The 18,829-nt window shown below is 42.9% G+C and overlaps 1 protein-coding gene across 6 annotated transcripts in view; it reads right to left on the reverse strand.

Annotated features, from left to right (window-relative positions):
* Positions 1-2,177: 2,177 nt before the first annotated feature.
* LOC143264604 (zwei Ig domain protein zig-8) overlaps positions 2,178-18,829 on the reverse strand; it is a 189,391-nt gene continuing 172,739 nt past the window's right edge. For 3 of the 6 annotated variants that reach the window (XM_076532645.1, XM_076532644.1, XM_076532642.1), the window contains exons 4-8: positions 13,529-13,739; positions 11,540-11,599; positions 9,607-9,757; positions 8,939-9,099; positions 2,178-5,354 (exon numbers count right to left, since the gene is read on the reverse strand). In XM_076532645.1, coding sequence (XP_076388760.1) covers positions 5,254-5,354; positions 8,939-9,099; positions 9,607-9,757; positions 11,540-11,599; positions 13,529-13,739 — 684 coding nt within the window. In that variant the 3' untranslated portion in view covers positions 2,178-5,253. The remainder of the gene's footprint in view (positions 5,355-8,938; positions 9,100-9,606; positions 9,758-11,539; positions 11,600-13,528; positions 13,740-18,829) is intronic. The other 3 variants (XM_076532643.1, XM_076532646.1, XM_076532647.1) reach the window with 3 other exon arrangements.

An 18,829-nucleotide genomic window follows, 5' to 3' on the forward strand; every position in this document is an offset into this window, starting at 1 on the left:
TTATTTATGGAAGATAGCGTTGAAATTTCATGCCGGATAGGGCGCGTAGAGATACAACGCGTGGAGATACGGAGCGTAGAGATACTGTGTGTAGACACATAATGCGTACAGATACGATATTCGGAAATAGGACGCGTGGAGATATAGGGCGTAGGGTACGACGCGTGGAAATACAACGCATGGAGATACGAGGCGTAGGGATACGACGCGTGGAGATACGGAACGTAGAGATACGACGCTTGGAGATACAGAGCGTAGAGATACTGTGTGTAGATACATAATGCGTACAGATACGACGTTCGGAAATAGGACGCGTGGAGATATAGGGCGTAGGGTACGACGCGTGGAAATACAACGCATGGAGATACGAGGCGTAGGAATACGACGCGTGGAGTTATGGAACGTAGAGATACGACGGGTGGAGATGTAGAGCGTAGAGATACGGCGCGTTCAGATCCGTTGCGTAGAGATAGTACATGACGATATATCCCCTAACGTCAGCAATGATACGTTACGCACGAAAATCCATATAAAGGTGGCAATATATCGGGAATCCACTGTACAAAATAACCAGTGAAAGATTAACAAAGCTGTAACGGACTAAAAATAGATCAGTCAATATATCTCGCGGTGAATTGAATTAAAAGTTCATCAACTACAATGTGGAAAAGCCATAAATTTGTTGATTGTCAGTGGATTCTCTGTTCGCAATCGGCACGGTATTCAATAACAGAAGCCAGACAGCTTGTCGGCCGTTCGCACGCAATCACGAGAGATTAGCGGTCGCGAAATTGTTCGAGCGGCTGTTCGAAAAGTTGGTCGACCATGCTACTATTAAAAGACGACGGGTCACATACGACTATCGACGATATATTTCCTCTATCGAGCTGTATATGTAAAATTGATCCTACCACGCGTGTCCAACAATTTCTCTCGGTGTTATTTTTTTTCCTTTTTTCTTCTATCGCTGGGTCGATCGCACGGGCGTGCGTACACGCGCGTGGCTGGTAAAATGTCCAGTGAAAATTCCATCGATGGAAAACGAACGGGCGGGATAAGCTTTCGGACGATCCGTCTGACGGACACGACTGTTTCCAGCTTCGTTCCTGTCACGATTAATGAACGAATCGGCTGATACGCTGTCCATCATTTTTGGAAATGTACGGACAGCTTGTCGAAGACCTTTCCCAAAGTTTCTTTGCAATTTTGGCAAGGATAAAGGCTAATTAGTATTACAAAGCGCATGGTAATCCGAATTTTGGAACCGTGGAAATTTAAAATTTTGGAAGTTGTCAAAGAGAATTTTAGGAAATTTTTGTAACTACGGGACTTTGGAGGTTTTAAATTTTTTAGGAAATAGTGTACTGCAGGCAATAGGACTGCAGAGAATTACTTTGAAAAATTAATCTCCGCCTATATTGAAAAATCGTGTATCGCGAGATGCAACCCTTAAGGGAGCCGGAAGGATTGGAAAGCAGAGGGATAAAATTCGGCAGGGTAGAAACGCAGAGTTCCAATTTTTCTCATCGATCGGATGGTTTCGACAGAATTCTGGCAAACGATTGTATCGAGAAACGTTGTTCATGCGACGAACGAGGAGATACATTCGGGTGGTAGTCGATTGTTTTTCGTAGGACGAGAAAAATTGATTACTCCGACGTCTGGGGAAATATGACGTAATGGCGCTTTGACGTAAACGCATTATCCGAGTGGTCTTCCTCTTTCTTCTTTTTCTATTGTTGTCTCTCCAGCATGAAACCGAAGCTCGAGAGATTGAATCTGAAAATGTTCCGAGGAGAATTTGACATTTGCGAGATTAAGTGATACTTCTTGCGTTCGCGATGATAAATCATTGGATCGAATTTTCGAGTCGTCGCCGAGCTAGACATTTTTTCGCGTTTGGCTTCCATCGATCACGTTTTTTATTACTCTTTCATTTTCGAACGGTCGCGCCGACACCGTGCAAATAACAGGACCCGTTTCCATCCAGTTTACGGTAAGGAATCGGGTCGCAAACGATATGCAAACGATCGAATAATTTGTGTATTCGATAACATCGACGGGGGACGTGCTTTACGAGACGAAGAACTCGTCGTTAGCTCGCGGAGGGAAACGACAACGACAGAAACAGAATCGAGAAATAAACGTTGATGCGGGGACAACGAACGTGGTAGTCGTTTTGTATCATCATTACATTTATTGAAACAGTATTCACGTCGATGAATATCTTTACAGTATAATAGTCTGTACTCGTTTGCCGCTTCTTTCGTTTTACTTCCGCCTCTTTGATTCATGCTGACGTTCCTCTATAACGTGGTACATTATCGATTATGAACTGTATGTACAATGCGACCTAGACTTAGCTATAAATGTGTGCAACATTCCGTAATTACGCGAGCCGCGATTATCGATTACCTAGTCGTCAAACAATAACGTTCTCTCGATAGTTTTCTTCTCTCCGTTTCTTCCTCCTTTCTTCTCACTCGCGTTCTTGTTTCGTGCGAAACCGCGCCGATATAGGATCAACGGTATCATTCGAAAAGGAACGAGACTCGAGGGATCGAGAAAAAACCTCTACCCGTGAAACACCGAATGAAACTTCACCGACGATCGTTCTCTTGTTTCCAATATCGTGAAATGGATCAACGTCCATCCAGGAACGTCAGATTCTTGAAATATCACACACGATCAAGCATTCATCGTCGATCTCCGATCGATTCGTTCGTTTTTCTTCGATTACCTTTTAATTGCGCCTAAAATCGTTCACTTTAACGTTAATCCTCACGCGTCAACTTTAAAATATTGTCCTCTCACAACGACATAAATTACCGTATAAACTATACAAGAAGGAATAATGTGTATGTATATATATATATATATATATATTTATATATTTATATATCGCGTGTCATTCTGTCTATAGTCGAAATCCATTCGTACCAATTGCAACTGTTAACACCGTGAATGCGTTCTGGCAGTCTGTTTTACACCGTAGACCCTAACTGTCTCCTCGTGATACAACATTATAAAAAATCTATATTTAGACCTAAGGTATGCGTCGCGACTTAATCGTCTAACTTTTTATGATATCGTTTATTCGTTTACATTAGTAGTAAATTTGCTAATCGACTACCGTCCGTAAATCGTGAATTTACCTCGCGACAATGATCTAAGAAGGGAAGCGCACGATCTTTGGAACGCTAATTTCTTCGAAATTTTGCACAATCGTTAGGGACTTAAAGTGATAATTTTGCAAAATTACAGCATCCACTGTTCCAAAGTAAGGGGAAGTTTTCGCATCGTTGAATTCCCAACTTCCCGGTCTCAAAATTTTCGAATTTACGGTAAAACCTATAATCGCGTAAAGTTTACAGCCCGTGTTCCAAAGATCGTGCACTCAGCTTGTAAGAAGTTTGATTCGAGAAAAAATGAGCTTCGTTTGATCGACTAAGAAAGAACGTAACGAATTTAGCACCGTCTCGATTAGCGTTCCTCAATGAACATTTCGAGCAACTCTTCGAATGACTTCGATGCGAAATGTTAATCACGCTAGGGAATACGAAAACAAACGCGCGAAACAACGAGATTTATTGTATCGATTACGTATGTTGCAAATGTTCTTTTTCGTGATCAATTCGTTAGCAGCATTTACACGCGCGCTTCCTGTTAACGACACTCTTATTCTTATAGAAATTTACATTTACCCCCGGACACTTAACTATACACGGACCCTACAACGATCGCGTTTCTCGCGATTCTTACAAGTTAATTGAATGTGATTGCATTTTGATTAGACGATCATCGTTGAACGATCAAACCATTGACGGATCTTCGACACGAGTATCGACCGAAAGGATTATTAGCGAAACGTCTGAGATAAAATAGGCACGGATGAAACGATCGCGTTCCCTGAACAGACTGAGCAGATAATAGTGAGCAATTCTCGGGGAACAGAAACATTCTTCAAACGATTGGGTGCGATTACGCGTCGAAGAACAGCGCACGTTCGTCGATGAAATTACAGACGTTTCGATGAGAATGGAGGGTAATTAGTCAGACCTGGGCAAACTTTGAACGCATCGATTCACCAATCGCGAGAGCAAGTTTCGTAAGTCGATGTTTATTGAGAGGAGCTTACGTTGTCAAACATTAATCCTTTCGTTATTGATGCGATTACTGTTGTGCGCCTACTGAGTGGCAGTGGGAATTTAACTATCAAGAGGATATATGGTTTCTTGGGGCTATTATTTCGATTAACCGAATTTGCAGCGTTTAGCTTGACAATACAATTCCATAAATGTATCGTCACGCGTTAATACTTACCTTAAATCACAAGAAAAATCAAAAACCTAATCGACAATATTTCCTCTTACCCTTTTATCGACAGTCATAAATCAGTATTGAAAAAGTTATAATTTGCGTTTCAAAATATTTGACTAAAACGTTCGATAAGAAACTCGACCCCAACTTCGAAGTTCTTTTTAGCCCTTCAATATGAATGTTTACCGATAAGAAAAAGACTTCTGTGAGTTTCGTTTAAAAACCGCAACAGCGAAAGGGTTAAGCATAAAATTGGAAGATATATGTACAAACGTTGCCCAGATCCGATGTTTCGTTATTCTCAGACGTGTTGTACTGTACAAACGAGGTCGCGACAAAATCCTATTCATTTTATATACAGAAAAACTTACGCTATCTACGACGATACGGTTCGACGGTAATTATCGATTCTACGCCTCTCGGATTCTCGCGTTTCGTCGATCAGCTCGACGATATTTTTCCGGAGGCAAACACACCGAGTACACTCGTTTGATTATCAAACTAGAGAGGTTTTTTGTTATTCACAACAAAGTTTAACGTTCACAGGATTCACCAAAGCGAACGTTTCACACAGTATGCTCGCGAGATAGTCACTTCCACGTGTCACAATTGCAAGCTCCGTAGAGAAATTGGTAGGAATAGTAGTTTATAGGGGATAAATTTCGGTAAAAACGTACGTGAGGAAGATCGTGATCCACTTGCACGTCATTGGGTCCATCACACAGCTCGATCCACTGCACTTTGTCCTCGCTCGATCCCTTTTCTTCTGCTTAAACCATCGACTCGGTCACTGGTCGAAAATCGAATCGAACGGTATATTCACTGTAACTTCCGGTAGAGGGGTGTCCCGTTTTCGTGACACTTTTAACTATCCCATTTCGGGAAACGAGTTCAACTTCGTGGTTAGGAAGTCGACACGATTCACGAGGCTGCTCACCTCAGCAGGTTAGCGACCAAAAGGGTGAAGGTCGCGAGCAGAATGGTGGGTGTCACGACGCAACTTCCGCCGTGCTGCATGGCCGCTGGATGCTCCCCTGAAAAGGAAAAAAAATTTCGTTCTACTTTTGCCACCGTCCTTTGCAACCGCCTACTCGTCGTCACGCTTGCGAACGCATTTTCACAAAGTACCGTCGCTTTTTCCACGAAGAAATGTATCCACACGAAATTACGTTCCGAGCTAACATTCTGTTGGTCAGTAACGAATTTACTAATGCTACCGAATAATCAACGAGAGAGATCCCTGAAATTTCTTTTGTCTTTTCCTTATTTTAACACTGCTTTACAGGGAAGTCTTCTTTGGAGCAAAATCGCGTTTAATGAAGAAGAGACTGGTAGCTCGTGGCAAGATAATTTTTTAAGAGATTCAAGATTTAATTAAACCAAGAAAATGGAACGTGTTCTATCATCTTATTTGTCCTTTTCTGGAAAGCTAATTATTATCTTGATGAACAGGAAGGAATTTTGTAATTTTACCGTATTAATTCAAGAAACTTAAACCTGCAGAAGCAAAATTTCAGCAAAGTTCATTAAAGGTCTTTAAATCTTCTTTACATTCCTCTTGCAAATGACTCGTGGACGCTGCTACATAGTATGCAACGAGTCAACGATTTTAGGAGAGTAAACTAATCCGAAGAAAAGCTTGAAGTTTAGCACCTAATTCGAACGATCATGATCACCGATAGGGGTTGAATCTGGCGGACAGCAGAAGATACGAGCGCGGCAGAAGCAGCTGAACCAGCGTTAATCACGGAACTATCCGGCGATTTCCATACATACATTTCATATATCCAGACAAATGTTAACGGTGTATCGGCCGGATGATCGTGGCCGGTGTACGCAACATCCGGCAGCAATAAAGATAATCACGAGCGGTGAGCGTTGTAACCCGGTTAGGCGAATCGCGTTCCTCGCGTGTAGCGGACATAGGCGCGATTTACGATCGCAGGGAAAATCTCATTCGCCGGTTGAAAGTGGCCGATGGGGTAGGTGGACAACGCGTAGTCCCGGGGTGTATCGTTTCGCCGAAAAACGACGTCGTTCGTCGCCAGTTCGACTGGTCCCCGGCCTCGTAATTGCGTTAATGCGACCCAGATAGTGCGACGCGTCCACGGATAATCCGCGGCGTTGCGTGCAGCTTTATCGCGAAATAATTGAAATTTGCGGTCAATTTTGCCGAGTAATCAGCCGTGTTTGAAATAACGTCGATGGCGAGACGAGCGTTGGCCCCTCGCGTCCGGCCGATTGTAAATTAATTATGCAGACGAACTGCGTTGCATTAATTTTCATCCGACTCACCGGAAGCCAGCGTGCGTTTTCCAGCCTGTTTCACGAGCGGACCTGCGTCAACGTTCGCAACGCACCGTGATCGATGTCGCTACACGGCTATGCTCGGAATGCGGCCTCGACGTTTCAAACTAATCGAAAGTATGCTCGATTGAAACCTGTTAATGGAATCCTGCTAGCGATAATCTTTGCGCCATAATTCATATCGCGTTGATTAGCAGTTCATTGTCGGTCGATGCTACACTGCGAATGACTCGACCGAATGCCTGATATCGGAGCTGAATGCTGCTTCCACGCGAAGTGAAAATTCAATTATTAATTGATCAGCGAATCGCTGTTCAAGAGGTATCGTCGCGAAACCCACGAAGCCGTTCGATGCACTTTCCGTGCGAACAAATTCGAAAGTTACATCGGGAAACAATTTTATTTGCGATAAATTTATTGTATCGTTTTTACTTAGTTTATTTTATAGATTATACTTTCAGGCATTTAATCAAATTATTGGGTAAATAATGTAATCCCCGATAAAACGGGTGACACGGGTTGAAATTCATATGTCACGCAAATATGGATGACGCGAAAGTTTCGATATTCGATGCTCGAATTACAATTTATTTACGTATAGAAAGAGAGATCATCCGGTTTTTTCTATCGCGAATAAATAAAACTTCGTGGACATACGGGAGAACTTGGCTCTTTTTCCAATTCCGTTGTAACGTTTGGAAACGAAAAGTTGGTTACCGCGAGTGTAGGCGATTTTCAAGAGAAAGTGAGAGAGTAAGTCGTCAAGTTATAGGATTGACGCTTTTCAGCGAGACTTTCCGCGCGGCTAGAACTCGTGCGCCGCGAGTTTGCCGATGATTGACGGGGCTAGATTGGTGAACTCGCCGAGCAAGATATTGCTCGTGTTATTGCGAGTGTTGCTGGCTGACAATAGATCAGAAGCAAGTGTGAGTATGCGTGAGGGGCCAAGTACTTGCCACGGCCCCAATATACGAGCCTGTCAAACTTTATGACGAGGGATTTCGATGCTTGATGAATGAACACCGCTGTCCCTTTCTCCTCGTCGTAACACGCCAGAGCCGCGCCATTGAAGTTACATCTCGCGACACGGGGACAGGCCATTGTCGAGAAATTTGTCGAACAATCGCGGTGTAAAGGGTCGACGATACGTCTTCGACGTACAGGCGGGAAGAACAGGTGGACGGTTCGATAATTTTCGAAACGTCAGCCGTCGACGACCAGCCACGCCATAGTTCAGGGTGGAATAAAATTAATACGAAACCCTTGTTCGATCGAGCGTCTGCTTATTAATTTTCGAGATTGGAACGCTTTGGATATCGTGGATGAATAATGGACGGGGAAAATTGATTCTGCTTATCGTGGCAAGTCATCTTGTTGAATAAAAGTTTACCCGTAGGTATTGTGCAAGAAAGTGACGGAACCTCGAGTGACATTCTTCGCGAAAACGGCTCTGACAGCGCCCTCGATGTAATCTTTCACCGAAACACTATTTTCCAAAGTAAATAACGTATCCGAAGGTATTCGAAGGATCGACAAGCGGATGAAATTACGCGAGCTTCCGCCTCAAAGCGTTCGCGATTCAATCGGTGAAATGCTTGCTGATTTTTCTATGCATGATTCCTTTTAAACGCGTTTGCTCGCGACGTTTATAGAAGGGTGTGCATGGCACGGCTCTCAAACGTATATCGCCAGACGCATCCGAACACATATCGCGTCCAGAGAGATGGCGTTATAGGCTTGAAAGTAGAGCTGTTTCGGGTGCTAATATTATTTAAAATATTATTAGGAACTCTAACACCAAAAGTGCACTAAAATATCACGCGTGCGAAGTAACGTGAAAATAATAGGCAAGATATGAAAATGTTATTAATAGAAGGGAAATTTGTAAAATAAGTTTTCAAAGTTACGAGAAAAAGTGTAATAGTATATTCGTGGACGGTGATAAGAGGTTCATGAATATGTTAATAATAAAGAACATCAGCGTCGCAACATCGCTTCCAACGTTTCATTGGAACGCTCGAGTCCGTGGATTCTCGGCTGGCAAAATCCACTTTAAATCGCATCCAGCTCTTGACAAGCGACCTCAAACGTGTTTGCACAGGAAAAGCATCGTCAAGAGTGTCTTTTACCGAGGATAAACGGTGTTACAAGAAGAGTGCGGATCAATATTAAGAAACTTGTGTGTCACGGCGCAGCAACGTCTGAGCGCAAGACGGATCGTCGTTGGAAATTAAGCCGGCAGACAGGGCAAAAGGAAGGTTGTCACCGGGGCTTGAATGAGAAGAGTTCGAGGAATAAAAAGGTCTCTTACCATTCAGCACGTGGACCATTACGCTGGCTGGATTCGCGTTGCTGGGAATGCAGGTGTAATTTCCGCTGTCGGTCAATCTGGCCTGTGTCACCAGAAGTTTGCTGGTGGTGCCGCTTTCCGTCTTCTCGGTATCCAAGGAAACACCGCCCCTGCGGTGAACGCTGAATTATCAAAGATACTTTCATACTATTCACCGCACAGGTTCACGTGACGTTTTGTTAGTGCTTTCTAAGAATTTTCTGACACGCGTTACGCAGCGACACGATGTCGCGACGAGACAAGTCGCGTTCCCAACGCTCGCGTTATCGCAGCCGTTTCATGAATTTCAAACTACTAACACATCCGACGTTCATTGAAAACTACCCTCCACGTTACGGAACGACCAAATTTGTCTCAACGATTCAACGAGTAAATAGGGAAGAATCTTTAGAATATTAAGGGCTCTTTGTGGTGATACGCTATTTAAAATAAATTCTAAGACGGGTATTTGGACGATGATTTTTGAAGTAACAAGTAGGGACCTAGGTGAGCTTAAATAGGAAAAATTTTCAAGACTCACCCCAAATAAAAATCGTAACGGAAGTGAATCGAAGAAGAAAGGAGTTGAAATAGCAAGTTGAAAGGGTATTACTGAACGAACTCGAGAACTTGATTCTCGTGGCTTGTACCTGGGACTGTCGAAATCCACCACAGCTCCTCCGTGATGCCACGAAACGCTGCTGGGCGGTGTACTTTGCACATTAACGGTGCACGTGAGGCTTATCGTGCTACCCTTCTTCACGTAAACGTCTGCCTGACCCAGGATTTTCGCCTGAGCGGCTGCAACAAACATTAGAAATCGGCCACTTAAACATTCTGCCCCTGTTCTTCCTTAAATTTCGTTTATTCGCTCGGAATGGTACAACATCTATCGTACCACGAACCTTGCAACACCTCTTAACACGCTCAACGTGCCACGCATTTGGCGTAATCGAATGATTTCAAGAAAAGTTTCGTCTAATTTTGAACAGCGATAACATTCAACTTGATGCGCGATACTAATAACGAGTACGCCAAACTGAGAACTTAACTTCGAAAATTAATCGATCGTATGGCGGTTGACGTGTTAAGCAACACCGACGGCAGAACACCATAACGATTACGCGGTTAACGGTTAACGTTCACGTGCAGTGCAATTTTGATTGATTCATCGAATGATTCATCGTTTATCTCGACACGCACACATACAGTATTAAACAATATAAAATTTAAGTCTCCGACATGACCGGCTTTTAATTCGTACAGATTTACAGTTTTTAGCGATTTTTGTTAATAGTAAACTATATAAAGAAAATAGAGACATAATATGGTTGGCTCATATAATGTAAGTTTATAATAATGAAAATTACAAAATTTTGTATCATCAAATTATACCGTATGCAAATTCCGTGGGCGAATATTCGCCAGCCTCATAGCCAGGCTCGTGACTAACATTCGAAACGAATCCCATGAAAGTTTTAATGAAACTTCGAAGTTCATGCCCGTGGAAATAAAAGAGAGAACCTCAGTACCGGCCAAAGTTACGTTATTACCGTGAATATCTTAATTGCGTGGAAAACAGAATCAGGGTGAATGCGCCTGACTACTGAAACGAATATTTTATTGCGCGTTACGTCTCGTGTCAATTATCGCAATAGAAGAGTAATTCGAACAAGCACGAATTTGGCTCGATTATCCGTGATTTTGAAAACGAAATCAGGAACACCGAACGAACAAAGTTAAAACTACTGACCTGCGCAATGTTCTCCGCGAAAGGATTAAGTGGTTCTGGTCGAAAGCACCGGTATAATTCTACTTGAAAATAAACTACGAATTATCGAGCATCCTAGAGGAAGCATAATGATATGCAGCTTAAAATATCCAGAGGATTGGTCGAGCACGTTAACGCTATCAGATTGGAAATACCTATTCTCCTACTTCAAAGTTTCTCGGTGATTATTGCAGCAATAATACCGTTCATTATCATTATATCACATAACACTAGTTAGCAACTTGTGACGATCAGCGAAACGAATCTCTTACCGCCAAAGTCAGCTCGACCTGCCCTCGTAAAACAAAACCATCCAGGGGTGCATTAATTAACGCTAAACGGCGAGGACGTGCATGCACTGATAGAGCACGAGTTGCCACGTATACAGGGTGTCTAATTTCAATCTATCCGTAATTATGTCCTCAACTATCCCTTCCTCAAAAACTGCGTATCAGTAGATATTTTATTACGAATATTTCGCTACTGAATTTAAAGTGTTTCACGAATGAAAGTTCCAAATTAATGTAAGGGTACGAGACAGTTGCATAAAAAAACTTTGAAGAATTCAGGGAAAAATAGAAAAAATCTGAGGAAATTTTAGGGAGTGTAAGATTGTAGCGATGAATCGACACACCCCATATACGCGGCCGAATACAGACGCGCATGCTCTCCGGCTAGACAGCGGATGGTAGATGGAGAAATAAAGACATATAGAGACAGGCAGACATGATCTACATACAGGTTGTAATAAAACGTCTATAGCAGCCAGTTCAACAGCTCGGAAAAGGAGTCTGTTCTTGCGTGATTCTAACCTGAGTTGAACGTCCGGTGAATGGCGTTCGGTGTGGCGGTGGCGGGGACAAGGGCACGTTCTGGAACGGGAGGACAGAAAAGATATCGAGTTAATCGATTTCGTCGTGAGAGATCTACTGTTTCGTGGCTGGCCCGGGGATTGAACTGCCAACGAAAGCACCGCGATATAGGTAAAAGTGCGACTCTCCGTCAATGTACGTACGTACATACGGTAAGTATGTATGCAACGTGCATCGCTGTTCATTCACGGTGTTTGTTCGTGGTCGCCCTTTCTTCGAGAGCGATAACAACCTACGCGGTTCTTTTCGAGAGCACATGCATTTATCTTTGGCTTGCTACCGGGATATCTCAGGGAAAACGGTATACTTTTTTCCTCCCTCTTTCTGACCTTGTGTAAGTAAATCGTGCGATATCGGTGTTTTACTTAACACGAGGATCTAGATGCTACAAAATTTACACGGTGTACGCTTATCGATGTAGCATCAGGACTCGGATTTGTATACGATGTAGAAGTTGATAAATTTTGCGAGAGAGATTTGCGTGCACGATATTCTTAAGAGACACGAAATTTGAAATCGGGAACAGTTCCCCGGTTTCAAGTCGAGCGTGTTGTCCCGAAAATGCTTAAACTCGAAGTAATTAGGCTCGATTACGAGCACCACTTTATTGCATCAAAGTTTCACGTCGTTCGAATGCAGACACCGCGTTTATAATTTAATTCCTCATCAGCGAACTAACTGTATCGCTTCGTCGTCCGAAAATATCGATCCCAGCCACCTGACGAGCAATTACTGTTATACGCGCCGTTACGCTGCCTCGTGATAGGGACAGGTACACGCAGAGGCTACGAACATAATTAATGAACAGCGCTGCACGTACACGCGAAGCCTTCAAAATCTCGTGATTCGCGGAAACAGTTTACGCGTGGCCCATCCTCAAAGAAATTATTCAACTTGGTAAATTCGAATCATTTATCCGAGCAATTTGCGTAAAATACTCCAACTTAAAGATAAGCATTCCAGCGATTATAGATTGTCTTTGAATATTTTACAGTTCGAATGTAGATAGTGTTAAAAACATTACGTTCAGTAAATGATCAGCGTAACTTATAGCTCTGATGCACAGCGTTAACGATCAATCTTAATAAAACCATAAATATCCAAAGTACCAAGTAAAAGCAGCTCGTATATCATACAACGCGAAGAAGAGGGAACACGAGCGTCGATTAATCAGAATCGTGGAATAACCGTTAATTGAAGCGAAACCAGAGGGGAAAGTGAAGCAAAGCGATTGATCTTGTAACGAAACACGTCGTTACGTTTGCTAATGTCGATCTCGGTGACGGTGGTAAACTGATATCGTGCTTAATACGCGAACAAGGACGATGCTCGATAATTCACGAGGACTTTTAATTGGCGCTGAAACGTCATCACTGTTGTAACCTGAAGTGTTGTCGCGGTGATGGTGGTTGCAACGTGCACTCGACGTTGACAGGGCAATCAATTAGGCGAATTAATTGCCCAGCAGAAGTACCGGGAGACGAAATCGACGGCTTGCAAGTATGTATTGTAACGTTCGTTAAATTGATTTCTCCCGGATCGGTGATTCGGCGAACGGAAAGAAAGAAAAAGAAAAGAAAGGATTTCGACCTATCGAGAAACGTTACGTTTCACGGTGACAGGCATGCAAGCAAGGTAAGCTTCAGTACTTTTTCTCATGCTGGTGCGTAGTCAGGGTACCGGAAGTGTCTTTCCTGATCGATCAGGTGATAGACACGCGCATAAGCTTGGAATTGTGTCTTTCAACTATTCTCCATTGCGCAAAATATTTACAGCGGTACAGAGATTCCGTGAACACGCCGATTAACCCTTCCAGATTGACTCTCTATCGATCCGATTTCAAATAGTCATTTTATGAACTACGTAATTTGACGATCAATCGTGAAAGGATTAATCGAAAGATGAACGCTTGAACAATTGCAGCTTTACCTTCGACTCTCAACACGAAGGCTAAATTCATTTTGGGCTCGGTGTTGACCTGGCATTCGTAAACCCCGGCATCACGCTGCTGCACGTAATCGATCTTCAACGTCCATTCATCGGATGCTTCCGGATGTTTCACGGAAAATCTCTCGTCTCCCGTGTACGCATAGATCGATGAAGTGAGTATGTGCAGGTCTCTCTTACGTATCCAAGATACCTGAAACCAAAGATAACCATCGTTCTGTAGGAACTGCAAATGTTACAAAATGAATCAGATGAGCATTTGGAAATTTGAGAAATTGTTTTACCAATGATCCATTAACCGATTGAAAATTAGTAACCCATAGTTGTTCTACATTATTATGAATTAATTATGCACGCTTCTCCGTGTACCAACGAGGACAGTAGCATATAGAAATCTCTGATTAATAACGATCGATCATTCTATGACGTGTACGATTCCAAGATTATTATGCCAGCGCGCACACAGCGATACAACGTTACAAGGATATCGTTGAAACAGACCCATAGAAACAACGTTTGACACGAATATACATCTGTTGAATCTGTTAATAGTCCAGTAATAACATTTCCATCGATCTATCGGTGCACCTGTGGCGATCTAATAATGAAATCACCATGTATGACGGATTAAATTTTCGACGTGTTCTAGCATTACTGACATTACGGTAACCCCATATGTCATTTTACATCAAACCATAGACGAAATATTAAATTCCATCGAATGATGTGTTGTTTGTTCGCATCGCAAATATGATCGAGCACCATAATATATATTTAAAAATAATCCTCATTTTATATTTCGTTTAAAAATTTTAAAATTCTCTCGGAATAAGTTTATTATTTGCTTTGATGTATATCCCGAAATTAAATTCTCTGTTTATACTCGTGTCACTGCTGATTATTTTTAATTTATTTTCATTGAAATTTATTATCCAACAATTTTCTTAATATATTCCGTGTTTCATCGTAATTACGCATTTATTTTTGCCGCGTCAGATTTAATTTAATTTTTAGTCTGTCATATCCTCATTTTTAGAATTCCCCGAATAATAAAAGCATGCAATCGTTTAATATATCGCGACACGATAAAATATCTTCTCACATTTATTTCGCATTAATAGCACCGATAGTCGGTGCGATCATTAGAATCGTAATAAAAGTGTCTCGGTATTCTTAAGCGAAGATCTTATCGCGACACGCCCGACTATTTTACTCGGAAATAATTGGTCATGCCAACGACCGCGTAGAATCGATTGGCGAAGTTCGACAAATTTCATAAAAGACCCGATATCTGGCGAGAAACGATCGTGCACGAAAAATGCCTGGAACTCCTCATTCTGCGGCCGATTATCAGCGTTTATGGTGATCGTTAAATGTCTCCCATGTTGGATGAACAATTACAGAAGTACGTGACGTTCGACGGCTGTTTCCGCTACGAGAATCATCCCTATGGCTCTCTGTTCTGACACCCTTACCATTTATAGGGACCGGTACTTCTAACCCCAGCAATGGGGCTCGTTAAACGTATGTTCGTTGCAAAGATCTTCTCACCCTCGTCAATTATTCTCCATTGCATCCTTCTACGATTCGCAGAGATTGAAAGGGTTGTACTGGACAAAGAAGTTGAAGAATGTCGGGGAATAATGGAAACGTTAATAAAATACTTGTCGACAGAGTGTTTTCGCTTCGTTTCTAAAGGTTGAACCCTGTGTCGACTTTCCAGACGTACTCAGAATTTTTTTTATTTCAGAATTCGGAAATATCTTGATCCGTAGTTAATGATACTGCTGAAATTCGGACACCGCGGTTGAATTTTTCCACCCTCAAAAAATTCTCCGTCGAAATTCGCGTTATTTTGATACGAATTGAGGCCGCGTTTCACGGCAGAGATGTTCCGCGAATTTATTCCGCAAACGCGAGCACCTGTAACGAGCACGGTCTAACGCGGGAGAAGGAAGAAGAAAGAGGGAAATCTTTTAAGTATAAATTTCTAGCGCGGCTATCCTTTATCGTTTCGCTGGCTCTTCCTTGCGAATAATAGGCCAGTTATCATTTCGCGCGTTTTATACGTAGGAGGGCAGAGAACTCCACGGGGGAAAATTAAATATCTTCCGGCTCTTACGTTCCGTGAGCCCTGTACGGGGTCGAATCTCTTCGTAAGTTACCCACGGACGGATCTTAGTAGTTTCGAACTTGCCTCTTGGGCGCCGAGATTACGGGGGCCGCAGGGCTACGTGGCGTACGTGTTATCGTGGAATTTTGCCTCTATTACAGGACAACGAGGCGAGAAATCTGCAAATAAAAGAAGACAGAGAGGGAGAGCTATGGTCACGTGGAGAATTCTTGCGTCGGTTCGCGCACCAGCATTTTAATTACAGAAATATTTTCCCGACGGATGGGTCGGGACACAAAAGCCAGGATCCTGGCAAACACGGATGTTGTTGGAGCTCCACCGAGGGAAACGTAATACCAGTTACGCTCGGTCCGAGGTTCTTTCTTCCGTTCTAACTTAAAATTACGGTTTCCTTCTTGGTCCACTTTCTTCTGGTCTAACTTAAAAACTTACGATCTTTACCTTAAACGACGGTAGTTTGTATAGGAATCCTTCCGCGTGTAACCAATTTATTAACGAGCAAATCCTTCGGGACAGTTGGTGCACGTACCAATTAAATTCCAGGCGAGGGGGATTAACGCGTAGATAGAAATTTATCACGCGGGCGACTCGATGGTTCCCGAGTAACACGATGATTTTGTTACCGCAGTTTCTCCGGCTGTAGAATTTAAAGAGCGCGACAAGGAGAGGGCGAGTTAAACGAATTTCCAGCAGGATACAGGAAATTTTCTCGCGACGGAATATTTCCTTCTTACGACCTGTCTCAACCCCCACGAACCGCAACGTACGTGCAGGCATTTTCTAAACGTCGTCGACGGGACGACTGTTGCAACCTCGACACGCAACCAAGTCGCGTTTCCAACGGTGAAAATGGGGTGGGTTGTTGCGACTGGGTGTCTCAGGCGTTTCCCTCGGGGACCGCGCCAGGAAAATGAAAGAGGCCACAATGTACAAGAAGGAACGATGATTTTCCCAGCCATTCACGGTAATTTCTCTGGATAAAAGGTTTCTACGCAGCTACGCGGCGAGGTCGTCGCGACAACGGGAAAAAGACGACGCGAGACGATGCGATGGACGGAGGCGTGAAAATGATGGCGGTGTTCGTCTGAAGTAAACTCGATTTACAGACGACTCGATGTAGCTTTCCACTCGTATTCGCAGCTATCTATACGCTTGTTGCCCGTTCCCTCAGACGTTTTTCTTATTTCTCTCTTGCTTCGACTTCTACGGACGCAACCGTGTATGTCAATCAATTTAAAGGGAGACAGATCGGTTTGCTTCAATTGCGTTTCCTCGGCTCTACACGATAGACCGACGGCAAACATTGACTGACGCGTATTATTGCAAAATAGGTTCGACTGCAGTTCGAACGTGTTACTTTTGCAAATATTCCGTCGAAAATGAATGGGCGGTGTTTAACACACTCGGGGTCGTGTAACTGCTGATATAAATTCAACGCGAGGAAATGAGATTCTACGTTCCTGTGTTTCGAGAAAATCGGTCTTAAATATTCTTGTGGCATATCATGAAATAGAGAATCGTTTAATCGTCGATACATGATCGATCGAAACTAGAGAAACCAATTAGCAGGTATCTATTTAATGGCCTATAGCTATCGTTCGTCATCGTCATCGTTATAGCGAATCGCGTTCGACGTGGGTGTTGCTCGTTGATGATCGTCACCGTCGTTATCGTTGTCATTACTTGAATATCCCATCGATTCTGTCTCTGTCCTTCTTCGTTCATACGGTCGTTCATTACCTGACCATTCGTGTCTGTTACTCGGCCAATAGCGAAATGGAAGCTTAGCATTTATAACAGCCCATGTGCGACCTAATAAATCGCCAGCTTTTCTGTTAATACGGCACTATTACAAATTGCCACGGCACGGGATTCATTATCCGAATGCTTTGATATTAGCGGAATTTCTTAATTATCTCTTTCGTCATTCGCACGTTTGATCGATATTTCAGGAAATATTTGATACGGAATTCGCGTAACGAAAAGCGATTTTTGAAATACGGGCACGTAGCGAAACGAATTACGCGAATTTTTTAGTAATTCCATCAAAAGCTGAGTTTATTAAATGTTATCATGGGAAAATATGTCCTCGGCGATTTAATATTAATTGACAAAATATTATATTTGCCTCGCGGGAACTTTTCAGAACCAGCACGGTAATTTACAGAAAAGGGTCGGAACTTACTGAGCCCAAACTGTACAAAGTTTTTCCGATGAAAACACAAGCGGAGCGCATTTTAAAGAATCGGGAGCTCCTAATGAAACAATAACGAATGCAGAGGCGACGAGGAAATTGCTCTGTTCGCGCCCAGGTCGAGATGAAACGAGGACTAATGCCCGGTAATTGGACGAACTTTCAGAAACGGCAATCTGAAGCGTTCGCGAAAGGAGGAGCTCCGACAGTTAGGCATGGCACTCGTCCAAATTTCGTGCAGCTTCGCGCTAAAGAAAAAAGAAAGGGTCGAAACAAAAAAAAAACAAAGACGAACACCCGTTGTTTATCTGTTCCTCTTTTTGGAGGTTAAAACTACCCCGGGAGCACAAAATAGCAGGTTAATATTTACCTTTCGTAGCTGTTTCCCGAGAAGATTTAATACATATATTCGAAACATTCACCGCAGAACATGCATCAAATGCAGTGTGTTTGCATTCTACTCTTTGTGCCGCCATTTTCATTCTCCCTTTACACCTTGATGTCCGTAATTGAGGACAAACCTCTGTGTTACAAATGCTACCAAAAATAGTTCTCTTTTGTGGAAACAATTTTTAAGATTACTTATCATTTGACGACCTAACTCGGTAACAAATGAGCCGATTCTTCAGCAGCGCGAAGCCAGCCAGCGTTGAGAGGTCGAAGAAAAATGAGAATGGAGACGGTGAAAAGAAGTCAGAAGGGAAAAAGAGGAGGAAGCGTCTGCTAGTGAACGATCGAACCGATGGACTAATTAGTATTGGAGCAGTGCAGTTTCCTAGCGCTGTTCCGTGCGCAAACTACATCCCACGAGCTTCTGGCTTGGCTCGAAGATACCGTCAGGGGTGTCTTGGGGATAGTTTCCCGTTAATGAGCCTCCGGTAACGACGCCTTTTTCCTTCGTGCTCATATATCCTGCCACGACCTCCTTCTAGCTTCGAGCTCGCCGATTTCTCTC

The sequence above is a fragment of the Megachile rotundata genome, chromosome 6 (assembly GCF_050947335.1).
Source record: "Megachile rotundata isolate GNS110a chromosome 6, iyMegRotu1, whole genome shotgun sequence".
Lineage (NCBI taxonomy): Eukaryota > Metazoa > Arthropoda > Insecta > Hymenoptera > Megachilidae > Megachile > Megachile rotundata.